Source organism: Protobothrops mucrosquamatus, unplaced genomic scaffold, assembly GCF_001527695.2.
Source record: "Protobothrops mucrosquamatus isolate PMUCROS unplaced genomic scaffold, P.Mucros_1.0 scaffold2569, whole genome shotgun sequence".
Lineage (NCBI taxonomy): Eukaryota > Metazoa > Chordata > Lepidosauria > Squamata > Viperidae > Protobothrops > Protobothrops mucrosquamatus.
The window spans coordinates 124,627-150,696 of NW_015388627.1; the positions used below are offsets into that span (position 1 = coordinate 124,627).

General features: G+C 47.2%; 1 protein-coding gene across 1 annotated transcript in view; it reads left to right on the forward strand.

The window, feature by feature from the left end:
• Positions 1 to 26,070, forward strand: part of LOC107295915 (collagen alpha-1(V) chain) — a gene marked incomplete at its 5' end in the record, with an annotated part of 123,378 nt that overhangs the window by 93,022 nt on the left and 4,286 nt on the right. The window contains 21 exons of the mRNA XM_015825250.1: positions 145 to 198; positions 715 to 768; positions 1,759 to 1,866; positions 3,159 to 3,212; positions 3,323 to 3,430; positions 3,819 to 3,872; positions 4,481 to 4,588; positions 7,637 to 7,690; positions 8,950 to 9,003; positions 10,200 to 10,253; positions 11,429 to 11,482; positions 11,565 to 11,672; positions 14,332 to 14,385; positions 14,819 to 14,872; positions 15,088 to 15,195; positions 15,369 to 15,422; positions 15,743 to 15,778; positions 17,264 to 17,317; positions 17,426 to 17,684; positions 18,388 to 18,500; positions 22,885 to 22,953. Coding sequence (XP_015680736.1) covers positions 145 to 198; positions 715 to 768; positions 1,759 to 1,866; positions 3,159 to 3,212; positions 3,323 to 3,430; positions 3,819 to 3,872; positions 4,481 to 4,588; positions 7,637 to 7,690; positions 8,950 to 9,003; positions 10,200 to 10,253; positions 11,429 to 11,482; positions 11,565 to 11,672; positions 14,332 to 14,385; positions 14,819 to 14,872; positions 15,088 to 15,195; positions 15,369 to 15,422; positions 15,743 to 15,778; positions 17,264 to 17,317; positions 17,426 to 17,684; positions 18,388 to 18,500; positions 22,885 to 22,953 — 1,665 coding nt within the window. The remainder of the gene's footprint in view (positions 1 to 144; positions 199 to 714; positions 769 to 1,758; positions 1,867 to 3,158; positions 3,213 to 3,322; positions 3,431 to 3,818; positions 3,873 to 4,480; positions 4,589 to 7,636; positions 7,691 to 8,949; positions 9,004 to 10,199; positions 10,254 to 11,428; positions 11,483 to 11,564; positions 11,673 to 14,331; positions 14,386 to 14,818; positions 14,873 to 15,087; positions 15,196 to 15,368; positions 15,423 to 15,742; positions 15,779 to 17,263; positions 17,318 to 17,425; positions 17,685 to 18,387; positions 18,501 to 22,884; positions 22,954 to 26,070) is intronic.

Here is a 26,070-nt window from a genome sequence, read left to right on the forward strand (position 1 = left end):
CCAAACTAATAAACATTATTAATTTGTTAAGAACGTATAAGATAAGGAGCAAATCCAGGAATCTTCTTCCTTTCTTAGGTTCTCATTGGTTGTTGCATATGACAGTTCTGCTTGTATTACGGAATGATATTTTCCATTTATTAGGGTGAAATTGGTGAATCAGGGCAGAAAGGAAGCAGAGGTGACAAAGGAGAACAGGTGAGCTGTGGCTTTCCCACACGGAGGTGAGGGAGGAGGTTACCCCCCCCCGTCCCAAGGCATCCCAGTGTCCCTTTCCTACTAACTCCCATGGGCAGCTATGGAGTCGCAGCTGCTTTGGTGAGAACATTTGTGAGTCAAAGCTCTTTTTCCAGCCTCTCCACCCTCAGAGTCTCCAGGAGTGAGTGAGGCCACACTAATCTTAACCCGGTACTGGAGTCCATCCCACCACTTCCCAAACAGAGACTTCAGTTACCCAACATCATTGGGATGCGCCTTGTTACTTCTTCAGCAAGGTTTTGAATTGCAAGGGTCTAATATTTCAGCCCTCCCCTCTGAGCATCCATCACCGTGGCTGGAGGACCCTGGCAGAATGCGAGGGGGGGGGGACGTGTCCAGCCAGATCCAGCAAGGTGTCAGTGCGACTTGAGAGCCTCGTTCCGCATGGGTTTCCTTAGACTGATTTCTAAGACTTTTTTGCCATTTCTTTGAAGACGCGTCTTTGTTTCTTGCTAGGGTCCACCAGGTCCTATAGGTCCACAGGGCCCAATTGGCCAACCAGGTTTAGCGGTAAGTAATCCTTCTGTATACAAATGTTCTCTGTATATAAAATATCAGCTACCAGGTCCATCACTCCGTGGCTTTAGAGGGAACAGGAGGCCGATGGGAGATTCATAGCAGGAAGAGAAAAGTGTTGTCTGTGCCTCATTTCCTCTTAGGTTCTCCCACTTCTTATTATATATCCTTTTAACTCCATGCAGTGTGTAGTTCTGGGAGCATAAATAGACCAAACTTTTCAAATAAAAGGCCCCTCATGTTGAATTGCCTGGCTTAAGGAAGTAGAATTGAGTTCCTTAAAGGGTTGGGTGGATGCCTGTATGGCTGTAATCTTTGATGGCCTAATGCAGTGGTTTTCAACCTTCCTAATGCCGTGACCCTTTAATACAGTTCCTCATGTTGTGGTGACCCCCAACCCTAAGGGCTCTCCAAGCGCGCACCGACGCCGCCCACTCACCCACCGCGCCTGGGGCTCAGCATGCCTCGCCTGTCCTCGCCTCACTTCCGAAGGTCGCCGGACTGCCTGGTTCCAGCTGGCCGGGGACAGGGGGGCAGGAAGGCCGCTCCACCAGCTCCACACAGCCTGGTTGGAGAAGCGCCCAGGCGGGGAGAGAGAGAGAGAGAAAGAGCCAAGAGGGCGACAGCACCGGCAGAGCTTAGTTCAGCCTCCTCCGCGGAAAGGGCCGCGAAGCAGTGCAGCCTCCCTTAAGAGATGCTCGACGGAAATGAACCTGGCACTGCAATGGCTCCCAGCTCGAAGCCGTGCGGAGACGGATAGAGGAGCGGTGTCTCGGTTCCTAAGACCATCGGAAATATGTGTTTTCCGATGGTCTTAGGCGACCCCTGTGAAAGGGTCGTTCGACCCCCAAAGGGGTCGCGACCCACAGTTTGAGAACCGCTGGCCTAATGCGTATTAGAGAGCTCGATCTCCTTCTGCATGAAAGTCAGAGAGTCCAGCATTGAATGTGCTGTTAGCTGTGAACTTTTCCCTCTTCTTCCAAGGGAGCTGACGGGGAGCCTGGCCCACGAGGACAGCAGGGCCTTTTTGGACAGAAGGGGGATGAAGGGCCGAGAGGATTTCCTGGCCTTCCGGGACCGGTTGGGTTGCAGGTAACGGTCAAAAGGGATCGGCTCTGGCGGTCTGGGGTGGAGTCATCATGTGCAGCACTGGATGGTTCCAGCCAAAACAGAAAAACAGAGAAATTAGGATTGCCTGTTGAACTGGGTGTCAAGTAGCTTCTGCAGTTATAATTCCTTCTTTTTTGTGCACATTGACTCTGCCCGTTGGCACTACCCAAAATTGCTTGGGCTGTAAAAATCTAAAAGCGCGTTTAAGCTTGGAGTGTTTGTTCCAGCTTTGTCTTGGTGGTGGGTGGGTGGGTGGAGGGAAGTGTGAAATATCTGTAAAATGTGTGAAATGCCCCCTGAAGTGAGATTCCCTCCCCTCATCTGGAAGCCTCCCCCTCCTTCCCTCCCCCCAGTGTTGTTTAGAAGAGCTGTGAAGACCTGGCCCTCCACCCAGAGCTTCCATGGGAGGGGAGGGATTATATTCTCCCTCCCACCTGCCAGCTTTTATCTTTACTTTTTATGTTTTATTGATTTTATTCTAATCTCTCATCTGAAGTGAACAGCCCAGCATTGTTGAGAATCAGGAAGCGTACAAGTTTAACATATTATTAGCATTATTGTCATTATTTGCAAAACGTGTGAAACGTTTGCAAAATGTAAATATTTTGTCAAAGTGCTTTATTTTGGTTATAAAGCAAATAAAATTAATAAAATAAGATGAATGATATAAAGTGTGGTTAGAAGTAGAATCAAGAAAATAAAGGTCAATTAGAAATACAAGTCTAACTCTTCCTAGCCAGGTCTTGCCAGGTCTTCAGTAAAATAAGGAGACTATTTTTTAGCCTTTTAGCTAAGAACAAATGTAGAGTTTGCAAAAAGATGGCAAAGTTTAATTGGATAAGTTTGATAGCCACATTGTAGTCAATAAAGGCCAAGCCCTTCAACAGAACTGGTGCAGGCAATGAACTGGAGCAGAGTGTCAGTCATCAAAGGTCCAGGAGAATATTTGGCCCTCAGAGGTAGCAAAGGGGGATCTTCAGCTATCATTGGATTATCTTTTAGCCAGGCGAGGAAATGGGCATCAAACTGCTGTCATTTGACAGCTGATCAGCACCATTATTAACATCCTGCCTGTCAACAGCAGAGAGCTCTTGTGATGGCTGGTTGCATCACCTGGGTTCTCACATCATGTGGGTTGCATGGATTTGTCAGATGTGTTGCATCAACACAGCCATGGTGTTTGCAAATGCAAGCTTGTCTTCACTTTATCTCTCCAAGTTCTGTCTTTTCAAAAGCTAAAGGGGAAAAAAACCTCTTTTTAATTCTTTCAACAGGGCTTACCTGGACCTCCAGGTGACAAGGGAGAAACTGGAGATGTTGGTCAAATGGTAATAAAGCAAATTATTTCCCCTTAAATGTTAATGTTACTGTGTAAGTTCTGGTCAAAAGCTTTATTGTTCCATCATTTGAAAGGCTATTTTCTCTCTCCCTTCCCCAGGGTCCTCCGGGCCCTCCCGGACCCAGAGGCCCAGGTGGACCCCCTGGAGCTGATGGACCACAAGGCTCAGTCGGAGGGATTGGAAATCCAGGGGCCGTTGGTGAAAAGGTAATGCCATTTTGAAGGGGAATCTTGGAAGGGGAAGACAGAGCCTAAATATGCTGCAGTTAAGAAAGGTCTGTTGGGTTTTAAGAAGATCTAATGGAGGGGGGGGGTTACCAAAGCTCTCCTGCTACCTATCAAGGGTACGAAGGAAGAGCAGCTGGACCAACTTCCAGATTGGGGGTTGGAGAGATTGTGGGAAACCTGGAGCAAGCTCTTGACTCTGAGCATCTTCGGCTGTCAGACCAAAGTATCCCAGAGCCAAGAGGGGTTTGCCTAGAGCAGGGTAGCTATGCTGACTCAGGAATTCTGGGAGTTGAAGTCCATGAGTCATAAAAGAGCCAAGGTTGCCTACCCCTGGTCTAGAGCACATGGATTGTCTTGCCTTTTGCAGGGAGAACCTGGAGAAGCGGGAGGGCCTGGCCTGCCCGGAGACTCTGGACCAACAGTAAGATTTAAAACATTTTTAAAAGTATCTGTGATGAAAAGTATCACTGAGATGAAATGGAATAAGATGGGTACTCAGGAATGGTTTCAAAGTCTCAGGCAAAGATTTTCAAAATGGCGTTTATTACACCGTTTCCAGTTCTATCCCTTTTCTGACCCTACCACCAATAATGTCTTCTGGAGCCATATTCCACCAGGTGGATTGACAAGATGATTCACAACCACCGTTGTGCTTGTTCCCGTCTCAGTCGTCTTTCAGACCTCTAATTCTTCTGAGTATCAGCAATTCACCCATCAACTTATCTGTTTATGGGACCGGTTGGTCCCTTGAAATCCAGCCCCACAGAAACTCAGCTGCTTAATCAAGGCAGGAAAAGTCAGAAGACACAACTCCAGTGTAGGAAGCGAGCTCTGTATCCCGTGAAGACACAGCAGTGGAGGAGGCATCTGTGTCTTAGTGTGAGGCTGATTGAGCATCAGAAAATAATCAAATGCTGGTCATTTTTTGATTTCCTTTAAGTGCTGATTGGACCTTTAATCAGCCCTTGTCCCCCCCTAATCTGTTGCTGAAACAAATCCGACCTCCTAACCAGCATCTTCCTTTGACAGGGTCCTAAAGGAGAGAGGGGGGAAAAAGGGGAAGCAGGCCCCTCTGGGGCTGCTGGCCCCCCAGGTCCCAAAGGTCCCCCAGGAGATGATGGCCCCAAAGGGAGCCCGGTAAGTAACTCCGTCCTCTATTTTGCCCAGTCCTGGAAGGAGACTGGCCCCTCTCCCCATTGTTCTCTGGGCTGGGCTCCTGGTTCCTCCTTTGCTTTTCTCCTCTTCCTTGAGAACCCTGCTGCGTCTGCTTGGTTCTTAGGTGCTTCTTCAGACAGACTTTGGGGGCAGGCTATGGGGCCTTTCCCTGCAATAGGGGCAGCCCGGCTGCCTTTGCTTCCCTACAGCAGAACCCCTTTTCACAGAGCTCTTCAGAAAGACATCCAGGGAGGGCTGGGGGGGGGGAGTGGGGAGATCAGGAACCTGCTTCCTTGGGCCTTTTTATTTATGTAACAAGTTTATTTGCAGGAGGGTGTCTTCCCTGCGGCCCTTAAGGAGGCCGTTGTGAGGCCCCTCCTCAAGAAGCCTTCCCTGGACCCAGATGAGTTGGCCAATTATCGCCCGGTCTCCAACCTTCGCTTTGCGGCGAAGGTTGTTGAGAGTGTGGTTGCACGGCAATTCCCCCGGCACCTGGATGAAACAGTCTATCTAGACCCATACCAGTCGGGCTTCAGGCCGGGACACAGCATGGAAACGGCATTGGTCGCGTTGGTTAATGATCTCTGGAGGGCCCGGGACAGAGGATATTCCTCTGTCCTTGTTCTTTTGGACCTCTCAGCGGCTTTTGATACCGTGGACCACGGTATCATGCTGCGGCGTCTCGGTGAGTTGGGAGTGGGAGGCACCGTTATGCGGTGGTTCTCCTCCTTCCTCACCGACCGTACGCAGTCTGTATTGGCAGGGGGACAGAGGTCGACTCCTAGACCCCTAACTTGTGGGGTGCCCCAGGGGTCGGTCCTCTCTCCCCTTTTGTTCAATATTTATGTAAAGCCGCTGGGGGAGATCATTCGTGGCTTTGGGGTGGAGTTCCNACCAGTTGCGACCTTTTCTGGACCGGGACGCCTTGCGCACAGTCACTCATGCTCTCGTCACCTCCCGCCTGGACTACTGTAACGCTCTCTACATGGGGCTCCCTTTGAGGAGCACCCGGAGGCTTCAACTGGTCCAGAATGCGGCCGCGCGGGCGGTGTTGGGAGGGACTCGTCGCTCCCATGTAACACCGCTGCTGCGTGAGCTGCACTGGTTACCGGTGGCCTTCCGGGTGCGCTTTAAGGTGTTAGTTACCACCTTTAAGGCGCTCCATGGCATAAGACCTGGTTATCTCCGAGACCGCCTTCTGCCACAGATTCCCTCCCATAGACCGGTACGCTCCCACAGAGTGGGCCTCCTCAGGGTGCCGTCGGCCAAGCAATGTAGGCTGGCGACCCCCAGGGGGAGGGCCTTCTCTGTGGGTGCCCCCGTCCTCTGGAACGATCTACCCCCCGAGATCCGGACGATTCCGGATCTCTTTACTTTCCGCCGCGCCCTCAAGACATGGCTTTTCCAGCAAGCGGGCCTGGCCTAGAGAGGATTTTAAAAATTGGGTTATTTTAAGGAAATTTTAAACAGGAAATCACTGTTAAATATTTGGCTTTTAATTGGTTTTATTCGGTGGGGATTGTGGGTATGTTTTGTTTTTAAATAGGTTGTGAGCCGCCCTGAGTCCCGTCGGGAGAAGGGCGGGATATAAATCAAAATAATAAATAAATAAATAAAAATAAATAAATAATAGGTTGCCCAACTCCTAAACAATTCTGAGCAGCTTACATTGAAAAAGCAACTCATTAAAAGGAAAATCCAACAGACCAAAATGCAAAGCCCCTCATGGTGAGATGGGGCAGAAATAAATGTAATAAATAAAAGCAAAGCAAAACACCCCCCAAAAGTGGTCTCCTCAGTCACCCCGTCCCCAAAGCCTGGGTGAATAACCAAGTCTTCAACAAGCCCCCTTGGGGTGAGATGGGCAGCAAATAAATTAAACAAACAAACAAATGGCATAAGGCTGGGAGTCGCACACATCTGTGCAGGAAGGGTTGAGATTGGATGATAATTGGCCAGGGACACCGGGTCCCTGTCTTTTTTGATAAAAGGGCGCACTGCATGTAGCTCCTTCAAGGTTGAGGGGACCATCCCCTCCCTCAAGGAACCTGACACCACCACTCAAGTTTGCCTGGGCAGCTGCTAACCACCTAGGACAGGGGTGTCAAACTCAAATTCATTGAGGGCCGCATCAGCATTGTGGTTGCCCTCGGGGTGTGTGTGGCCATGGTGTGTGTGGCCTACTGGATGGGCGTGGATGGAGTGGGTGTGGCCTACTGGGTGGGCGTGGCCAGCTCTACATCATTCGCATCAAGGGTGCCTGTGGGGGCCTGGGCAGGAGTGGGACAGATCTGAGGGTCTCTGGCAGAAGGGGGGGGGACCAGGGCAGAGCCCATCAAGCCAGATATGTGAAGTACGCGAGGGCCATTTGCTGGCCACTTCCAGGCGATGGTGCATTTCCTCATTCCTCACAAAGGGTGACCCCTCCCCAGCATGCACCCAGGGGGCAGGGCCGACACGGCAGGGGCTGGTTCCTCATTGTTTCCAAATGGCCTTGTGGAGCTAAGACTGAATGCATTTCAGCATAAATGGCCACCACAAAATTATACATTGGCTCCTGGCCGGCCTGGGCCAGGGCCAAGGCAGCAGGGGCCGTTCCCTCACTGTTTCCAGGATGGCTTCGCGGGCCACATGAAACCACTTCGCGGGCCACATCCGGCCCCCGGGCCTTGTGTTTGACATGTCTGACCTAGGATCTAACAAGCAGAGGCTAGAGCCGTCTCCACTTGCCTAAGAGTCACAGAATCAAATTCGCTGCCCAGGGACCTCAACGTGGCCCATGCAGCCAAGGGACCCTCTGACTGCAGGGACCAAGTTGAGAGACCATCAGACCAATAACAGGATATTCTCTCTCAGTACTCTGCTTGAGATCATGGAGTTGTTCCGTTTCATGGAAATGGGTTTTCTAATCGCCCTTGATCTAACTATCGTGGTCAGTGTATTGCCAAGATTGTCGCTCCTTTCTTTGTTCTGCTGATTGGAGGATTTCATGGGAATCCAGTCATGCTCTTCCTTTCCATCCCTTTCCAGGGTCCAGTTGGCTTTCCAGGTGATCCAGGTCCTCCGGGGGAGTCTGGTCCAGCTGTAAGTACCACCAAGGTGGCAAAACAGGGAGGGCCTTTCTTTCTCAAAACATGTCTAAGAATTTTCACGGGGAGAAAATTCCAGGCAGCTGCTCTCCAGATCTTTTGGAAATATTTCAGTTTGGATTGAAATAGGGAATGTGGACATTTAGAATGTTGTATTTCCCTTAAGATTTCAGATATATATATTTCTGAATATATGCATGTTTTTCACTTTTGTGGCCTGTTGATTCATTTTCTGATAAGCAAATAGTTCTCTCATCATCATCATCATCATCATCATCATCATCATCATCATCATCATTATCTAGCATGTCTATTCTTTTTACAATGGTTTCATTTTTCTTTGCTATTATTGAATGGTAGAAATTTTTAATCAAACTTGATCTTTGAAATCTTAATCTTACATCGAACTCATTAGAGATAATGCCCGTGTGCTCCACATTCATTGAGAATATTAATATATTCATCCTGTACTGTTTAATTACAAGAGCCAGTTTGGTGCTATGGTTATGGCACCAGGTAGAGAGTGAGACCTGGAGTTTTAACCCATGGGGGGGGGTTGAGCCAGACCCTTTCCCTCAGCCCCAAGAAGAAGCAGGCAACAGCAAACCCCTTCTGAAAATTGTAGGGCCCAGTCTAGGCAGTCACGAGGAGCCAACACTGACTCAAAGCCACACAAATATATTAAAATGTAATAAATTATATATAAAATATCTACAGTTCCTGTGTCACCCCTTGCATTTAGCCATTAATAACTTCCATTTTATTAGGAAATTCCTCAGGAATTTGCCCTTCAAAAGGCATGAAATAGTAATGGGAAAGTTAAGAATTCCTTTTCTATTTGAGACTAAAACATACGAAGAACGGCTACGGGACTTGGGTTTGGCTAGTCTAGAGAAAAGAAGAAATAGGGGGGACATGATAGTAGTGTTCTAGTATTTGAGGGGCTGCCACAAAGAAGAGGGGGCCACATTATTCACCAAAGCACCAGAGGGCAGGACAAGAAACAAGGGTTGGAAACTGATCAAAGAGAGAAGCAACCTGGAATTAAGGAGAAACTTCCTAACAGTGAGGACAATTAACCAGTGGAACTGCTTGCCTCCAGAAATCGTGGGCACTCCATCACTGGAGGTTTTTAAGAAGAGACTGGACAGTCACTTTTCTCAGATGGTATAAGTTTCCCCTGCTTGAGCTGGGGGCTGGACTAGAAGACCTCCAAGGTCCCTTCCAGCTCTATTCTATTCTGCTTTCTCCTAGGGTCAGGATGGCCCACCAGGTGATAAGGGAGATGATGGTGAACCTGGCCAAACGGTGAGTACCCTGACTAGAGGCAGGTTGCGTGTGTTTCTTAGGGGCAAAAGATGCATCTCTTTGATTAGTACCAAAAATAGGATGTGGATGAGTGAGTGACTAAGCAGAGACGGCCATCAAGAGAGAGCTGAGGGCTGGTGGGAGCCATGAGTCAGAACCTGGGGTCAACTGGTGTTTCCTGAATGGGTCAGCCTGGAAGCCTTCATTTGGAGGAAAGCCTATCCCAAGACTAAGCCCCCTTTTCTTCTTTAAAAAAAAACTCTCCTAGCTGGTACTCCTGGTGCTTCTCTGCGGAAGACAGTTTGGCACGTCTCTCTCTTTCCACAAGCGTGCAAACAGCAAATTTCTGGTGCAAATCCTCTGTAGGTGACCAGCTGGAGTCATAGGCCAAGATGAATTTAATGGGCAAGGTGATAAGAAGCCTAGGAGTCAGAAAGATACCGAAGGATGCTCTTTTGAGCTTGTGGTGACCCCAAAACCTCATAAAAGGACATTGTCAGGCTTGTCCCAGCTTGGGCATCCAGGGAAGGAAGACCCTCGACTCCATTTATAGTGAAAGCCAAGTGGTTACAGCACAGCAAAGCCAGATCTGAGGATTTCCCGTGTCAACCCGGTAATTTCCCCTTCTCCCAGGCCCTCCCCCGTCATCTTGGTGGTGTCCAGGAAGGTTCAGATTAGGGGTTTTGCTAACAGTTCCACATTTTGGCGCCTCTTTGGTGGGTGTTTGCATTCCGTTCCCAGGCTGGTCTCCTTGGATCTCTCCACCTTTGTCTCTGGTTGTTACATCTGGTTCCTGTCATTTCCCACTCCCATTCCCCCTCCCCACATTTGATGACAGGCTCCCATCAAAGCAAAGCGAAGCTGGGAGATTTGATGGCAGATCTGACAGACGAAAAATGGGGGCAAAAATCACTTAACAACTCTGGCTTAGCAACAAATTTGGGGTCAGTTGAGGACTTTGTGTAACCAAATGAAGGTTTAGCCCAGGGGTAGGCAACCTTGGCTCTTTTATGACTCGTGGACGTCAACTCCCAGAATTCCTGAGCCAGCATAGCTGGCTCAGGAATTCTGGGAGTTGAGGTCCACAAGTCATAAAAGAGCCAAGGTTGCCTACCCCTGGTTTAGCCTATCCTGCTGGTTCTTGTCTTAGAGCTCTAAGGATAAGCATATTTTTTTTCCTCTCCTTTTGTTTTCAGGGGTCCCCGGGTCCAACCGGAGAGCCAGGCCCTTCTGGACCACCAGGCAAGAGAGTAAGTTGCTTTTTCAGTCTTTCATCTCCCAGTTTTTAGCCAAACCGGCTCAGAAAATGCAACAAAAAGGCACAGCCGAGCTTGTTTTTACCGAATGGACACCTGTATCCTGATGCAAACGGGTCAACGGTGCTTTAAACTTGCAGACCAAATTCCGCACATCTGCAAAGAAAACAGTAGCAGGGACATCAGAGGTGTTAATTATTGGAAATATAATGTATCACCATAACAACAAATCTCTGACATACTTGGAAATCTTGGCCTGAATAAAGGCAGACTCTTGTGTTGCTGTTACGAACAAATGATTATCTTTCTTGCCATAACAACTTGTTAGTTTGCAGCTCGTTTGAAAAACAGGAAAGCAAGGATAAGAACAGTTGTCACCCCCCAGAAATAGGGTGGGGTCTTCCAGATTGTCCTGGTTCTCCTCCAGCCAGATTTCAAATATCCCATAGATACTATTTCAAAGTTACATATTTGTTCTAATTTCTTTGAGTAAAAATCATCTGTTGTTTGCTTTGAAACTGGTTTCCACTTAAGAAGAAGGTTAGATGCAAATAAAACAGATAGAGAAGCTCCGTCACTGGAGGTTTTTAAGTCTTTAGAAAGAGACTGGACAGCCATTTGTCCGGAATGGTCCAGGTTCTCGTGCCTGATCAGGATGTTGGACTAGAACCAGGGTAGTCAACCTTGGCTCTTTTATGACTCGTGGACTTCAACTCCCAGAATTCCTGAGCCAGCTAAGCTGGCTCAGGAATTCTGGGAATTGAAGTCCACGAGTCATAAAAGAGCCAAGGTTGACTACCCCTGGACTAGAAGACCTCCAAGGTCCCTTCCGACTCTGTTGCTCTGTAGTCTGTATGCAAAAAGCAAAAGCAATTATGGATTTGTTACCTGAGGGAATCTCAGACAACTCCTGACAGTCAATGAAAGGAAGGTATTGCTTTTAACAACAAAAATGTTGGGTGAAAAACAACCATGAAAGATAAAAGAGTTTTTTAAAAAAGGGCCAAACCTCTGAAGAGCCAGCCAGCCTCTTGGCTCATGCTGGGGATGGGGGTTGGGTCTTCCTTTGGTCGGGCTGTTGTTAGATCTGGCAGGAGGTTCATAAGAGGCCAAGTTGCTGCAACCATCTGGGTTTCATCTCACTGCGCCGTGTCTCCCAATCTCTTTAGGGGCCACCTGGACCAGCAGGACCGGAAGGCCGTCAGGGAGAGAAAGGCGCCAAGGTAAAACGCTGGGCTGCTGCCAGACAAAGCAGCATTTCTGGTTTCGGCCATGTTCTCCCTGTAACGTCTTGCTTCTCTTTAGGGTGAAGCTGGATTGGAAGGACCGCCTGGGAAAACGGGTCCTGTTGGTCCTCAGGGACCTCCAGGAAAGCCAGGTCCAGATGGACTTCGGGGAATACCTGGCCCAGTGGTAAGTGTTGGCCAACCAAGGTCAACTTCATCTCTAGGAGAGCGTTGATCCAAAACCAAGAGTATGTACATCAGGGCTGCTTTTATTGTCCCAGCTACAGGAACAGAACCTTTCAAGTCGGAATGTGCTTCTCCCTCCCTGCCTTTATCTTTGTGTAAACCAAGAAAGGCCTGAAAAGTTTTCTCAAATTATTTTCTTGGAATGGGGTCAAGACATGCTTGTCTGAACATTGCTTTGGTGGTGGCAAGAAGGTTTCTCCTGTCCTCCAGAGCCATTTCCCCATGCCCTCTTCGTAAAGGCAGTTGAGTTGTGATCCAGATCCTCTGCTGGAATTTCCTTGGCTCTGTTTTTCAGGAACTGCCCCAGAATCCTTATCTGCAGAGCATTTTAAGTTCACAGAAACCACCTTACTTCCAGCATTTCCAAGGGGATCAAAAAACCCAGTACTACAAACATCCAGACCAACAAATGTCCTTTCCCATAAAGACTGGTTGGTGTTCTTCACTGGAACTTGAAATCTGCAACATCAGATCAGAAGTATTAGAGACAATCCCTCAGATTGTCATGTCATTTGTAGTTCTAGTTCTAGGTTGCCATCTCTAATACTTCTGAACTGATGTTGCAGATTTCAAGTTCCAGTGAAGAACACCACCCAGGCTTCATGGGAAAGACCTTGGACAAATATTTTCCTGTTCTTTCTAAGAAGAAAAGCATCAATTCTCACATATAAAGTTAGTTAGGTTACAATGTTAGGCTGTGATGTCATCCATGCTCTTTCAGTTTGCAGCTGCTGTCAAGGCTTTTATAATGATGGATACAGATATGACAACTGAAGACAAGTTCATGTAAGATTAATTGGAGTTTAGTCCGTGGAAGCTTCGGTCAGCCTGTGTTTTTTGGGATTAAAGATGCCACAAGCATGTCTGTTGATTGTTGTGATGGATGTTAATCCCATTATGGTGGCGCCGCTGACAGAGCAGCCTCCCCAGAGACTTGACCAAAGGCACTTGTCAAGACATCAGATAACTGTAACTGAGCGATTGAATAGATTTTGTTCCAAATCACTTAATAAACTAAAAATCAAGACATCCCGGTTCATGGTATGGGTCAAAGCTCACCAGCTGGTTGAGAGAAGGGGGAAAAATCTCCTCAATATTTGCATGGAGAGCAGAAAGAGAGTTGATAGAAAAGGAATCTGGATCTCCTTGAGAAGCAAACGTTTCGGATGGTCAGTCATTACCACAAATTAGCCAAGCCAAAAAGCTGCAGGTTCCGTGGACCACAAGAGTCTTCAGATGGGATTTCTCTCTCTCTCTCTCTGATGTCAGGTGTCAGTCAAAAAAACTGAGCCAGGTGCTGGAAAGCCTTGAGAGGAGATGCCTTCTCGTTCTCTTCTTTTGGCCTTGTCGAGGCCTTGTTTCGCATCTTATGAGGCCTTATTTTGGCCTTACTCTTCCGTTCCCTCTGACCATACAGTGTGACGCTGCAGAGTCCTTCAGAAGAACTTTTTTATTTTGCTGGCCTTCAGAAAATCTCCAATTGATGTAATGAGGTTCGTGACTCGATCGGTAGAGTCGGCCACCGCAGCAGATTCGAGGAGATGGGATTTTTGAAGCCTGGCTTCCAGAAAAGCTCCACCTAATGGGGTCTCTGACACCATTTGCAGACTCTGCTGGTGCAGCAAATTCTAGGAGATGGATTTTTTGAGGGAAAATCCCAGTAAGCAGACCGCCCTCCCAACTACCTGGGGGGGGGGGAATCAGAATTTGGTCAGGCCTGTAAATTTGTACTCCAAGTGGAGGTCAAGAGCAGGCTGGCCTCCTACTCAGCAATATTCCTCCTGGTAGTCTGGACTAGGAATGCTAAAGCACACACACCCAGGTATTTCCCCACCAGGTATTTCACTCCCACTCCTTTATCCTTAGTTATATCTTAGATTTTACATCTGGTCAATACTGGTAGTATTCAACTTACACTTATTTGCTTAGCGACTGTTCAGTTATGATGGCACTGAAAAAGTGACTTAGACTCACACTTACAACTGTTGCAGCCTCCCCACAGTCGCACGACTGCAATTTGGGCCCTTGGCAATCGGTGTGTATTTACAGCTGTTGCCACCTCACAGGGTGAGGGGATCCCCAGTTGCGGCTTTCCCTGCCGGCTTCCAGCAAGTAAAGTCATTTGTGTAATAATTGTTAGCTGTTTGGTTAGTAACAGCAGCGATTCCCTTCCTCGGTTAAGGACTGCAGCAAAAAAATTGGGTGAGATTCACATAAGAACTGCATCGCTTAGTGGCAGATGTTCCGGTTCCAATTGTGGTCGCACAGGACCTCCTGTAGCCCTTTTAGACTGCGGGGGAGTCGCGTCCAGCTGCTGCCCCAAAGGAAGGCGATGCACAGACATGCTTTGCACCTGCTGGAAGACGGCACTGAGCTCGGGTTTCCACGGTGAATGCTGCATTAATCATGGCTATTGCTACGGCAACCCTCCTTGAAACAAATATGCGGGGTAGAAATGGAACATAAAGACTCCACTCTCCGTGCCTCGGTTGATTCTTCTAGATTGCGGGAGATATGCGAGTATCTCCCACCTCAGTTAGCCATTTCTCCTGCTAACCCGGAATGTACCGTAATAGCTAAATGTCTCCGTTGTTTTCTAGGGTGAGCAAGGGCTTCCAGGCTCCCCAGGCCCAGATGGACCTCCTGGCCCGATGGTATGTCCGACATTTTGGGAATTGTGCTTTACCTGCCGTGGGGCTGAAAGCAAAGGCCGGCCCCTCCCCCTCCCCTTCAGCTCTCCTGGTTCAAGCAAGATCTGCCTCTCGATGGGGGGGTCGGGGGCCCAGATCCAGAGCAGCCTCTTTCCTCCACAGAGCATCTTGCCTGGCCAGCCCCTCCCTCACGAAAGAGCTTCTGTCCTGGCCTTTATGTGGAACCCCTCGGATGGAGCCAGGGGACCCTTTGAAAGTGACCCCTCTGTAGCAGCACGAAAAGCAAAGACTCAGAATTAGAAATGTGTTAACATCGGTCCAAATTCAATTTTCCTTTCCCAAAATTAATTTGGCTCCCATAAATCTAAAAGAAAAAAAAAAAGTGGCCGAACAAGATGCCTGGTTTTTAGTATCAACTTTCTTGTTCTCTCCAAAGGGTCCACCTGGATTACCTGGCCTGAAAGGGGATTCGGGTCCAAAGGGAGAAAAGGTGAGTTTCCAGCATTAAGGTATTTGTGGGTGGCCCCAAAATTAACCTCCAGACCGGCGTGTGAATTTGAAGCATCTGTCTTAACTCTCGCGGTAACATCCAGACCTGGGAAGGGAATTCCTGAAGCCAGCTGGGAATTGCAGCTCCCGGCCACTGCCTGGCTTCTCCCCTCGTGGCCCAAAGAGCGTTTGCCATGCGGCCCTTGCCTTTTCTAGGGCCATCCTGGGCTGATCGGTCTTATTGGGCCTCCCGGCGAGCAAGGAGAGAAGGGAGACCGAGGACTGCCAGGACCTCAGGGAGGATCAGGGCCTAAAGGAGAACAGGTAGAGACCACGGAGAGCCTGGCCACCAGGACCCTTGGTGGCCCTTAAGCTCCCCCCTGGGGAGGATGGGCAGGGGGGCTGAAGCTTCCGAACTGGAAAGAACCCCTCCACTAAAGCTGGGGATTAAGAAGGCTTTGCAAGCATGGACTCTCCTCTTTGTCTCCTCCTTCCAGGGTATTCAAGGTCCGTCCGGCCCTCTTGGCCCTCCTGGTCCTCCAGGGCTGCCGGTGAGTAGCAAAGAGGCCGGGACTTGGCTCCACTAAATGAACACGTGGGTTCCCCCCCCACCCTCCACCAATATGATAGAACATGATTTGGCATTTCAGTGATTTCAGAAAGATAAATATCTTTATTCTGAAGTATAGTAAGAATTCTGAGCGTACAAAGCCAACGGCTGTTTCAGCCTCAGACTGACACGCTGAACGCGTTAATTAGGACACAACTTGGGACAATCTTTGTTCTGCTAATCCACACCGACCTCGGGTATGGGCTGCTTAGTTATTTTTAATGGACGCCTTGCCAACTAGCTCTTCTCTCTTTCAACCAGGGGCCCCCCGGTCCAAAAGGTGCTAAAGGATCTTCCGTAAGTACAAGTATCAAATCTATCAAAGGAGGAAAATTGTTTTATTACTATTAATGGTAGTATTGCAGTCCACATGGTCTCGGGGGGAGGGAGGGGCGAGGGGGGAAGAATCTCTTCGTTCCTTTCCTGTCTTTCCAGCTTCTTCCCCTTTCCATGTCTTTGTCCCTCCCATCATCCACCTCTCCCCCTTCAAGATGTTGCTCCTTTGATGATGATGATGATGATGATGATAATAATAATAATAATAATAATAATAATAATAATAATAATAATAATAATAATAATAATAATAATAATAATAATAATAATAATAATAATAATAATAAAGTTGGAAGGGACCTTGGAGGTCATCTAGTCCAACCTCCTGCTCAGGCAGGAAATTCTATACCATTTCGGACAAATGGCTGTCCAGTTTCTTCTTAAAAACTTCCAGTGTTGGCGCATTCAAAGGTGACATTCCTGTTTCCTGTGGCTATCCTGAACCTTCGTCATTCCTGGGGAAGGAAGGAAAAGTAGCTCTAACATGGAGCACAGTGGCAGAAGACGGGGGGGGGGGGGGGTTCCTCTTCCAGACCCCAGACTGGGGATGGTCCACTTGTAAAAGCAGGGGGATGAGGGTGGCTGGGAGCACAAGGGAGACTGTCCTTCTGCATCTCTTCTTCCAGTGAATTTCCTTTGGGGAAAAGTAACAGTATGAGTCCCTGTTTGGCTCCCCGTGGAGACTTGTCCATTCGTGGGCCATGGGGTGTAGCCTTTGCTTAACCCTTTCACCCTTTTATTGCTGCCCAGAAGGGAATGCAGAGGTTTACAAAGGGGGAGTTGGGTGCCCCTGCCTGGCCCGAGAAAACATGAGAGGTTGGGAGGAACTGAGCTAGTCAAGATCGAAAAAGGAGACTGTTCCACGGAGATTGTCAAATCTCCCACTCAGTCATCTAGCAAAGAAAGACTCCTGGCCACTTGTTTTGCCAACAGTCTACTTTACTGAAGCTTAAGTGGTTACAGAAGTAGCATAAGCTGAATCTGAGATTTTCCTGTGCAAAGGAAAGTTCCCTCCCCCTCCTGCCCCCGTTATCAGCAAAGGTCCAGTCAGGTGCTTGTATATTGTTCAGGAAACAGGTGCTCGGTTCCCAGATCCACGTATCGCCTGGGCTTCCATCCCCCCATTTCTTCACATTCCGACCCCTCCCCATCCCTCCCACGCTAATGTCTGGCTGTCAGCTCCTGAAGCTTGGATAGGCGAGATGCAGCCATGACAGAGATGTTCAGATGTTCAGTTGCAATTCTCACCGTACAATTTCCATGTGGGTTTCAAGGAGACAAGCTCATGCTTCTTGAGCCACTTTGTCTTCTTGAAGCCCACATGGGAATTGCACGGTGGGAATTGCAGTGGTCAGGGTGGCTTTCTTTAAGGGCTCTGGAGGGCTGCAGTTGTGCTTTGGCACCTTGTTAACTGGCCGTGTCTTTTCTGCTTCTCCTTCTTCCCAGGGGCCAACCGGTCCAAAGGGAGAAACTGGCCATCCCGGCCTACCAGGACCTCCTGTAAGTGCTGCGGCTAAGATGCTTTCCAGGTTGTCAGAAATTAGAGTCTGCTTCTCTGGTGCGGCCTCGCTCAAGCCAGGTTCCTGTTCTTCTTCTCCCATCATGCAGGGTCCTCCAGGAGAAGTCATCCAACCCCTTCCCATCCAGTCCTCCAAACGGACTCGCAGAAACATTGATGCCAGCCAGCTGATGGATGATGTCAATTCTGACAATTACATGGACTACCATGAGGGCATGGAGGAGATCTTCGGCTCCTTGAACTCTCTGAAACTGGAAATCGAGCAGATGAAACACCCCTTGGGCACCCAGCACAACCCAGCTCGGACCTGCAAGGACCTGCAGCTTTGCCACCCGGACTTCCCAGACGGTAGGCGGCAGCCGTGGAAGGGGGGGAGGGGGAACTGTTGGGTCTGGAAATAGAAAGGGGCGATTGAACTTCTTTTCAAACGTTCACAGATGTTCCAATTCGGTCCCATTGATCAGACCAGCAAGACCAGAGATTTCAATCTAATATTAAAAAGCTGTGTAAATATCATGGTTGGCATGACAGAAACAGAGTTAATCCAGATGGGCGCTAGGCTTTCATTCTGAAGTTCCGTAGGGCTCCCTCCCTGACTGGTTTTAGACAGACAGACAGACAGACAGACAGACAGACAGCAGGGGAAGCAACTGTGTGTGAACAGGGAGCAAACCTCACACTCACCGGCACTGATGGCGTTGCCTAGTCAGGTAACGAAATGTCTGCAAGCAAAGCGAGTACCACGGAGCCCACAGAGATGCTCTTCTCTTGGAAGCTGTTTTTCATATTTGTGTTTTAAATTGGAAACATTCCTTTTTTTAAAAAAAGAATAAAGATTGAGAAATAAGATGCACTTCAGAAGTGCAGGAAGTTTGATCAAGTCCTGCTGAAAGACAGAAATGAAGCTTTTCAGCTCTCTGGAACAGTCTCTCGGGGCCAGCCCCCTGGAAAACGCTGAAAATGGAGCTTTTCTGAAGGGCTTTTGGAGCCGAGGCCAAAGACGGTGTTTGGGCTTTATAATTTCTAGCCACTGCTTTTCTCCCAAATCTAGGAGAATATTGGGTAGACCCGAATCAAGGCTGTTCCCGGGATTCCTTCAAAGTGTACTGTAATTTTACTGCTGGTGGGGAAACTTGCATCTTCCCAGATAAGAAGTCTGAGGGGGTAAGTAACTCTTGTTAATGCCTTTTTTGCTGTCCCTTTGGAAGATAGTTTGACAAATTTCCATTGTCTGCACGTTGCCTTGATTTTGCTTTCAACGACATAATTCCCATCAGGAAAAGATTGAAAAGTGAGCAAAAGGCTGTCCCAGAGAAGAAGGGGGGGGGGTTTCCACCTATTCTCCAAAGCCCCTCTACTCTATTCTAAATTCTAAAAAGGAGAGATTCCACCGAGAGCTTAAGGAGGAACTTCCTGACAGTGAAGACTGTTAATCAATGGGACGGCTGGCCTCCAGAAGTGGTGGGTGCTCCATCCCTGTAGTGTTTAAAGAAGAGATTGGACATCCATGTGTCTAGGATGGGGAGGAGAACTCCGGCCTTGGGCAGGGGGCTGGACTAGAAGATCTCTAAGGTCCCTTCCAGCCTTATGACTTTATGATTCTATGAATTAGAGGCAGGAAAAAAAGAGCAAAGAAAATGAAATTGAACAAATCTAGTTTACTTCAGCAACGACCCCATTCCTTCTCCATCCCTTTCCTTCCTTGCAGGTCATCCTTGCTTCTCACATGTCTGAACGCTGATTCAGATGCTGCGTTTTGTCCTTTGACCTTCTCACTTCAATAGAATAGAGCTGGAAGGGACCTTGGAGGTCTTCTGGTCCAGCCCCCTGGTCAAGCAGGAGAACCTATACCATCTCAGACAAGTGACTGTCCAGTCTCTTCTTAAAAACCTCCAGTGATGGAGCACCCACGATTTCTGGTGGCAAGCTGTTCCACTGGTTAATTGTCTTCACTTGTCAGGAAGTTTCTCCTTAATTCCAGGTTGCTTCTCTCTTTGATCAGTTTCCAACCCTTGTTTCTTGTCCTGCCCTCAGGTGCTTTGGAGAATAATTTGACCCCCTCTTCTTGGTCGCAGCCCCTCAAATACTGGAATTCTGCTATCATGTCCCCCCTGCTAGTCCTTCTTTTATCAAGACTGGCCATTCCCAAATCCTGCAGCTGTTCTTTGTATGTTTTAGTCTCCAGATCTTCTGCCTTGCGCATCTTTTAAATTTTGCTGTTTATTGATAGACTTCTGAAAACAATTTGTGTTGCTAATAAGCTGCAAAAAAAGCTGAAATGTGGCAATTTCCTCAGATTCATACATGCAAATATATCATGTCATTTCCTGTAAATTAAATTATTGGTAGGTCAAGTGCATCAGTTTGAGTGAAAAATGTTGCGCTGGAAGTGAGAACAGCTGTCTGTCCTGTTGTCGTCCATTCACACTTTCACTTCCATGGTGCCCTGTTAATTCATGGATTGCACATGAACATGGGGGAATGAGGGCCTTGTACTGACACCCCCTCCCCAGTCTGCTTTGAGAGCGAGATCTAGAAAACAGACCAGTCTGGTTGTGACTGTTCTTGGGGGGGGGGCAGGGCGGGAGGTCTACGGAGCATTGGGACAAAAGTTTCTGCTGGGCCTCCTGCTTTGGGTGGGTTAAAAATTGCCCCATGTTGCTCCCTGTCCAGATTGGAATCCAACATGTTGGATCTCCTCTTCTTGGTGTGAACATCTATGAAAGGCCTGTGATTCTTAGGACCCCAAACACATCCAGGCCCCTCTTTTTTCCACATAGATTGGGGCATCTCTGGAGACGAGGCTGAAGTCCCTCGGAGCACTCAGCCTTGAGACTCCCGAGACCTCTGGAGGCTTTGAGGGCCCAAAGTGCCTGGCTGGCCACCGCCTCTTAGATGAAAAACTAATTCCATCATTTTCCAGCCAGCACACTCTTTTTGGCACAGATACATCTCTGTGTCTCTGAAAATGAGGAAACCTCTGTTGCTGTACCTCCTTCCCCACCCACCCACATAACAGTGACACTTTGACCACAAAAAGCCTCCAGGAGTCAGGCCCGAAGGCTTCTAGGAGGGAGAAGGGGCCTAGATGTGTGGGACCAACAACAACAACATTCAATCCTGTGAACATAAAACACTCTTATCCTAAGAATATTTTTCACTCTCAACTTCTTTAAGCTATGGTTCAAAAGGTGTTTTTGTGTGTTTTTAAGTGTCCAGATATGTGCCTATTTATTTATTCTTGTGATTAAATACTGTTTATTCATAGGACAAATTTATTTTCCTAATTATACACTGCCCTGAAAACAGCTTTTTCACGTTTAAATGTAAACTGTTGGTTCAAGTATGAAGGAGGCTCCATGAAACCCCTGCAAATAACATAAAGTCACATGAAAAAGTCTGGGCAAGTTTATGGAAGGTTCCAGAACATTCTCCACTTGAACAGCGCAGGGAGCATTGAATTCTCAGCACTCAGCCTCCCGAGTCCCTGAGTTCCTGTCTGCCACTGTATTCTTGGCAGCAAACAAACACACACAACTGTAGCAAGAAAGAGACATGTGAATGCACAGAATGCACAGTTAGTCTGAAAAGCTGCTATCAGTGTCAGACCTGCCACAAACTTAAACCTCTAAGTCAGGGGTCCCCAACCCGTGGTCCGTGGACCTGTACTGGGCCGCGGCATGCCAGCAACCGGTCCGCACAAACAAGCAAAGCCCCATCCACGGGATGTAGGCAGCACACAAAACCACGCACCCTCCGGTCCATAGAAAAACCTCTCCACGGAACCGGCCTCTGGTGCCCAAAAGGTTGGGGCCTCTGCTCTAAGCAGAAAACAATCCTTGGCCCTGGTGGCACAGAGGTTAGAGGGCAGCACTGCGGGCTCCTCCTGCCAACTGCGAGCAGTTTGGCAGTTTCAGTCTCACTGGCTCCAGGTTGACTCAGGCTTCCGCCCTTTCGCGGTCGGTAAAATGAGGACCCAGATTGTTGGGGGCAACATGCTGACTCTGTAAAGCACTGTGAAGCGGTATATAAGTCTAAGTGCTAAGTGCTAGTGCTATTTGCTCAGAAAGATATATTTTTTATTAGAGATCAAATGTATTGCAGTAATGCATAGCCAGAACTGAGATTTGCATGCCAACATCCTTATGTTATACTTTCCCCTCCTTTCCCCTTCTTAACTGTCTTTCTTTTCCCACCCAAGGTAACCAATTAAAATCTTGCAAGCTGTTTTCCTAAGGGTCAGTTCAAGCGTACTCTGTTAGGCCCCTCCCTCCTCCTTCCAGCTGGGTTACCTTGAAGCAGCGTTTCAAGTTGGCATAGCACTTACTTTGGGTTTCCCCAACGTGCCCCCCTTTCTCCATAATGTGTCACCGCATATCAGTGAAGCACAAGCAAGTATGAGGTGGCAGCTACTATCAGATTTTTTTTTATGAACTTTGGCTACCATGACTGACATAGCTCTCCTATTACAATATCTGGAACTCCTTGGAGATTCATTGATAATAGCCATCAGTAAACATACAAGCTTTCAAGAAGGACAATGATTGTTGATTTTTGAACTGCCTCAGACTGCTGGAAATTGTTGAGTGTGTTAGGTTTTAGCCATGGTGCCAGCAGAGTAAAGACCTCTTGCTTACTGGGTGATGCTTTAAAACTGGATGGGCCTTAGATACCTTTAGACGGCACTTCCATCATCCATTATTGGCTATGCAGACTAGAACTAATGGAAACAGGATGCAACAGCATCTGAGGGCTGAGAGGTTACCCTAAAATTCATGCACCATGTTGAATTTTGATGCCAGAACCATGAACATTTCTTGGCAAATAAGAGTGTGTAAGATAATAGATGACTCCTATGATTAAAAAAATGGCTTCTACTATTTGTCCTTCTAGAATGGCCTCTGGCTGAGGCTGCTGGGAGTTGCTATGCAAAACATCTGGAGGACCATCAGTTCCTCAACTGTGCCCTGGAGATTTCACCTATCCATGGCAGTGGATCACCATGAAATGAAATGAAACAAGGAATAGGAGAGTTCTAGGCTTCACAATTATGACAATGTATTTGAATACACTAATAAGCATTCAGAGAAGCAAATCCTTGGAAGCAGAACAGTCTCCTTTGGCTTTTTAAATAGAGGGGCGAATCAACCGTCCCCCTTGCCAGGATGGCCTTAACAGGCCCGTTTCTCTTTTGGCTTCCTCCCCACCAACTGCCAACCATCCAGGATCAGGTTTTCTGGGTGCTCTTTCAACACATCTGGACCCAGAAAGTTTCAGGAGTTGCATTGTCGGTTTCTGGTTTTGCTTAAAAGGAAAGACTCAAGTGATTTCCGTGGGAATCTTTTATTGCAGACTGTAACTCTTCTTTTTGTCTTGTCTCTGTTCTTCTCTTCCCCCACGTGCCTCTTCCACCGTTTTCAGGCTAGAATTACTACATGGCCAAAGGAAACCCCGGGCTCCTGGTTCAGTGAATTCAAGCGCGGTAAACTGGTAAGAGGAACCCACACTCGCCTTTCTGTTTGGCTTTAACCCCTCTCGTATTTTGCAGAGCAAAATGGCCCGTTGGCCCAAAGAGCAGCCAGCCACCTGGTATAGTCGCTACAAGCGAGGGTCTTTGGTAAGTGGTGAAGCTTCTGGCTCCCTCCGCCCTCCGTCTGGAGCACGCCAGTCATGTCCGCTTTCCACGTCTGGCCCCAAACTAATTTCACTCTGTATGCTGAACTAACAAGCGACACTGGAAGAGTCCAAGGATGGCAAAGAAGCAATTGCAGAGGGAGTTTGAAGGCTCCGTTGGGGCCCTCACCATAATCGACAGCTCTTTGGCCTTCCTGAGGTTAGCTGCTCCTTTGACCCGATCAGGAGATTCTTGCCCAGTGATCGCCAGTTTCCCATCACTGGAAAGTCCCTAAAAGGCCATCGAAAGCCCTCAGCCAGGCAATTCAGGACAGGACAGGACAGGACAGGACAGGACAGGACAGGACAGGACAGGACAGGAAAGGAAAGGGCTTGAATCAGAACTTGATTCCAGACAACTGGCAGAATTCACAACATACAGTATAAAAAAAAATTAAGTACAGTATGTGAATATTCATGGAAATGATATATGCATAAATGGTATTATATTAATGAACTACGGTACTTTGCAGAAACTATGTAAATTCTAAGAATTTCATATAAAAATATTTGTGTTTGGAGAAATATGCTCCAAAATAAACTAAAAACATTACTGAACTGGAAAGTTTGGAAGATTCCCAAAGTTGAGAAAATGGAATGGAAACATTTTCAAAATTAGAATACCTGAAATCAACTGGTTTGCCTCTTTCTGCCAAAGTTCATTCCCATGTGGCATCTAATGGAATTCAACCCCAGTTTTCAATTCACCTTTGAAACAAATACAAATCTGAGTTAATAGGATCACAGGAACCTTTGGGAAACCTGATATTCTGATGCCAAATCTCAGGTGTTCTCCTCACTGGAGCAACAGAAGCACAAGGGAATCTTACTTAACATTGGGAAGGTGCTGGAATTGCTTGCACTGACTGGTGGGCCATTGCTGAACAACTGAAAAATGAGGAGAACACAAGGCTGTGTCTCTTTGGGGGCGGTAATCAAGAAAAGCCAAGAAAGTGATAAAAGATGTAGAATTCATTTCTCTCAGCTTTCATTGTTCAGAAAAGAACTTCTCAGCTTGACAATCTCTGTGCAATGTTTGCTATAGTCTCAGAACTGGAAGTCTGGCCACAAGTTGCCCAGCTTTATTGGCAAAAATCAAAATAAGGTAAATGTAATTTTTCTACTTGAGTTCCATATTCCACAAGTCCATATTTCATAATCTGGAAGGCTGGAGGGCAAAACAGTTTTAGAGGAAGTTAGGCATGTAAAAAGTCCTCTCTTTGTGAGGGAAGTGTTGGCATACGTTTGGAAGCACCCTGAAGAAGAGCAGTGCAAGACTCTGAAGATGCTGACGTTCCATCACAATTATTTTCCTGATGATGTTCTTTGGTGTGCCCATCGCTTCCTCTTGAGCAAGGGAATTCATTCATTCCAAACAACAACAGTGACAGCTTTTTAGGACCTCTTGAAATACCCTTACACAGTTTTCTCCAACAGTCTTAATTTTATTTTAATTTCTAAAAAAAATACATCTTACTCGTCTGTCTGCAGTCAACATTACTGTGCATGGAGTGCTTCTGAATGAGATGCGCAAAAGCTTTTCCAGCTAGGCGGCACTGCCACCTCACAGAAAAGGCTGCAGTCACGTGTGTTTGTGTGTGTCCAGAGCTTCTTCCCTGCCCAAGGGAGCCCATGCATGTTCCCAGACTCACCACACTGTACTAACTGGAGAGGCCAGGTCCTCCCACCAGTCTTGCCCAAATCATTTTGTTGTTGGGGAAGGGAAGGACTTTGTTTTCAACAGCTGGTTTTTGCTCATCGCCTCAAATTTTGCCTTCCCTCTTGTTTTCTTGCTCTCATTATCTTGCTGGTCATCAGGATTGTTTCTTGAACTGGAAATGAGCCATCAGGATCTAGAAGACTTGCAAAGGCAACCATGCCCCATTTGCTCATGCAGTGGGGGGTTCCAGATCTATTTGAGAAATTTCACCGTTCCTAAGAAAACTCTTACCAAATTCCTCTGATGCACTAGATGACAGAAATTGAAGAATAACCCTAATATTCACTTTGGTCTATATAGTTGTGATTACCCATTTAGCTTACCCATTTAGGTATTACTGCATTTTGATTTGGGGAGCAGCTATCAATGTAGTCCCAGGGCCTTTGAGGGCCATTTGTAGCTCCTGGATCTTAGGACCCAGATGGTGGGTTTGGGGTTTCGTCTCTCGTGCTATTTTCCCCTCACTCAGAAGGCCTGGAGATGCTCCTTTTGGTATCTCAAGGGCTTCGGTGCCTTTTTGAGCTCCTACCAGATTGTTTCCATCATAAGCTCTTCATCCTGAGCCTTTGGAGGACCTGTTGGTCTGTTGGCTTGGCTTGAAACTAACTAACTTGCCAACTAACAGTTTTTTGGAGGTAAGATTTATTCCCTTGTTCACACATTGAATAATATATGATTGATTAATAGGATGGTTTAACCTTCATGGTTCCAATTAGCATTTTTAAAATTCTAAACATTTATTTATTTATGAAATCTATTTGCTGCCCATCTCGTACGATTCTGAGTAGCTTGTAACATAAAAGCATTAAAGCATTAAAAGCGTTAAAATCATCACTCATAGAAACGCAGCTGATAAAATAATTAACAAATAAAGTCATTAACAGCAGATGGCAAGGGAGGGAGCTGGACACGCAGGGAGGGGAGGTGGGATTAAGTTTTAATTAATCAAACACCTCCAGTATGAAGCTCCAGTATGAAATATTAATTATTTCCATAATAAATGCAAATTAGGCACCACCTCCCAAAAAAAAAGATTTCCAGATCTGTAAGTGGGGTGCATGGCAGGGAGCGAGAGAGAAGGCTACTAGCTTTTCAGTTAAAAAATGTCAATCAATTTAATTGACTGGTTAAGTAAACATTGTTGATAAACATCAGTTTAATTTGCATATGTAATTTCTAGAAGTAGTTGAATCCTACACACACACACACACACACACACACATAATATTCCTTGAAGTAAAAATATGTAGTAGGATATTAGGTGATCTCTTAATCTCCTTCCAAATTCAAAGGGCGTTTTAGCAGAGGATGTACTAAAAGTTTACCTGGAGTTTCACCCAT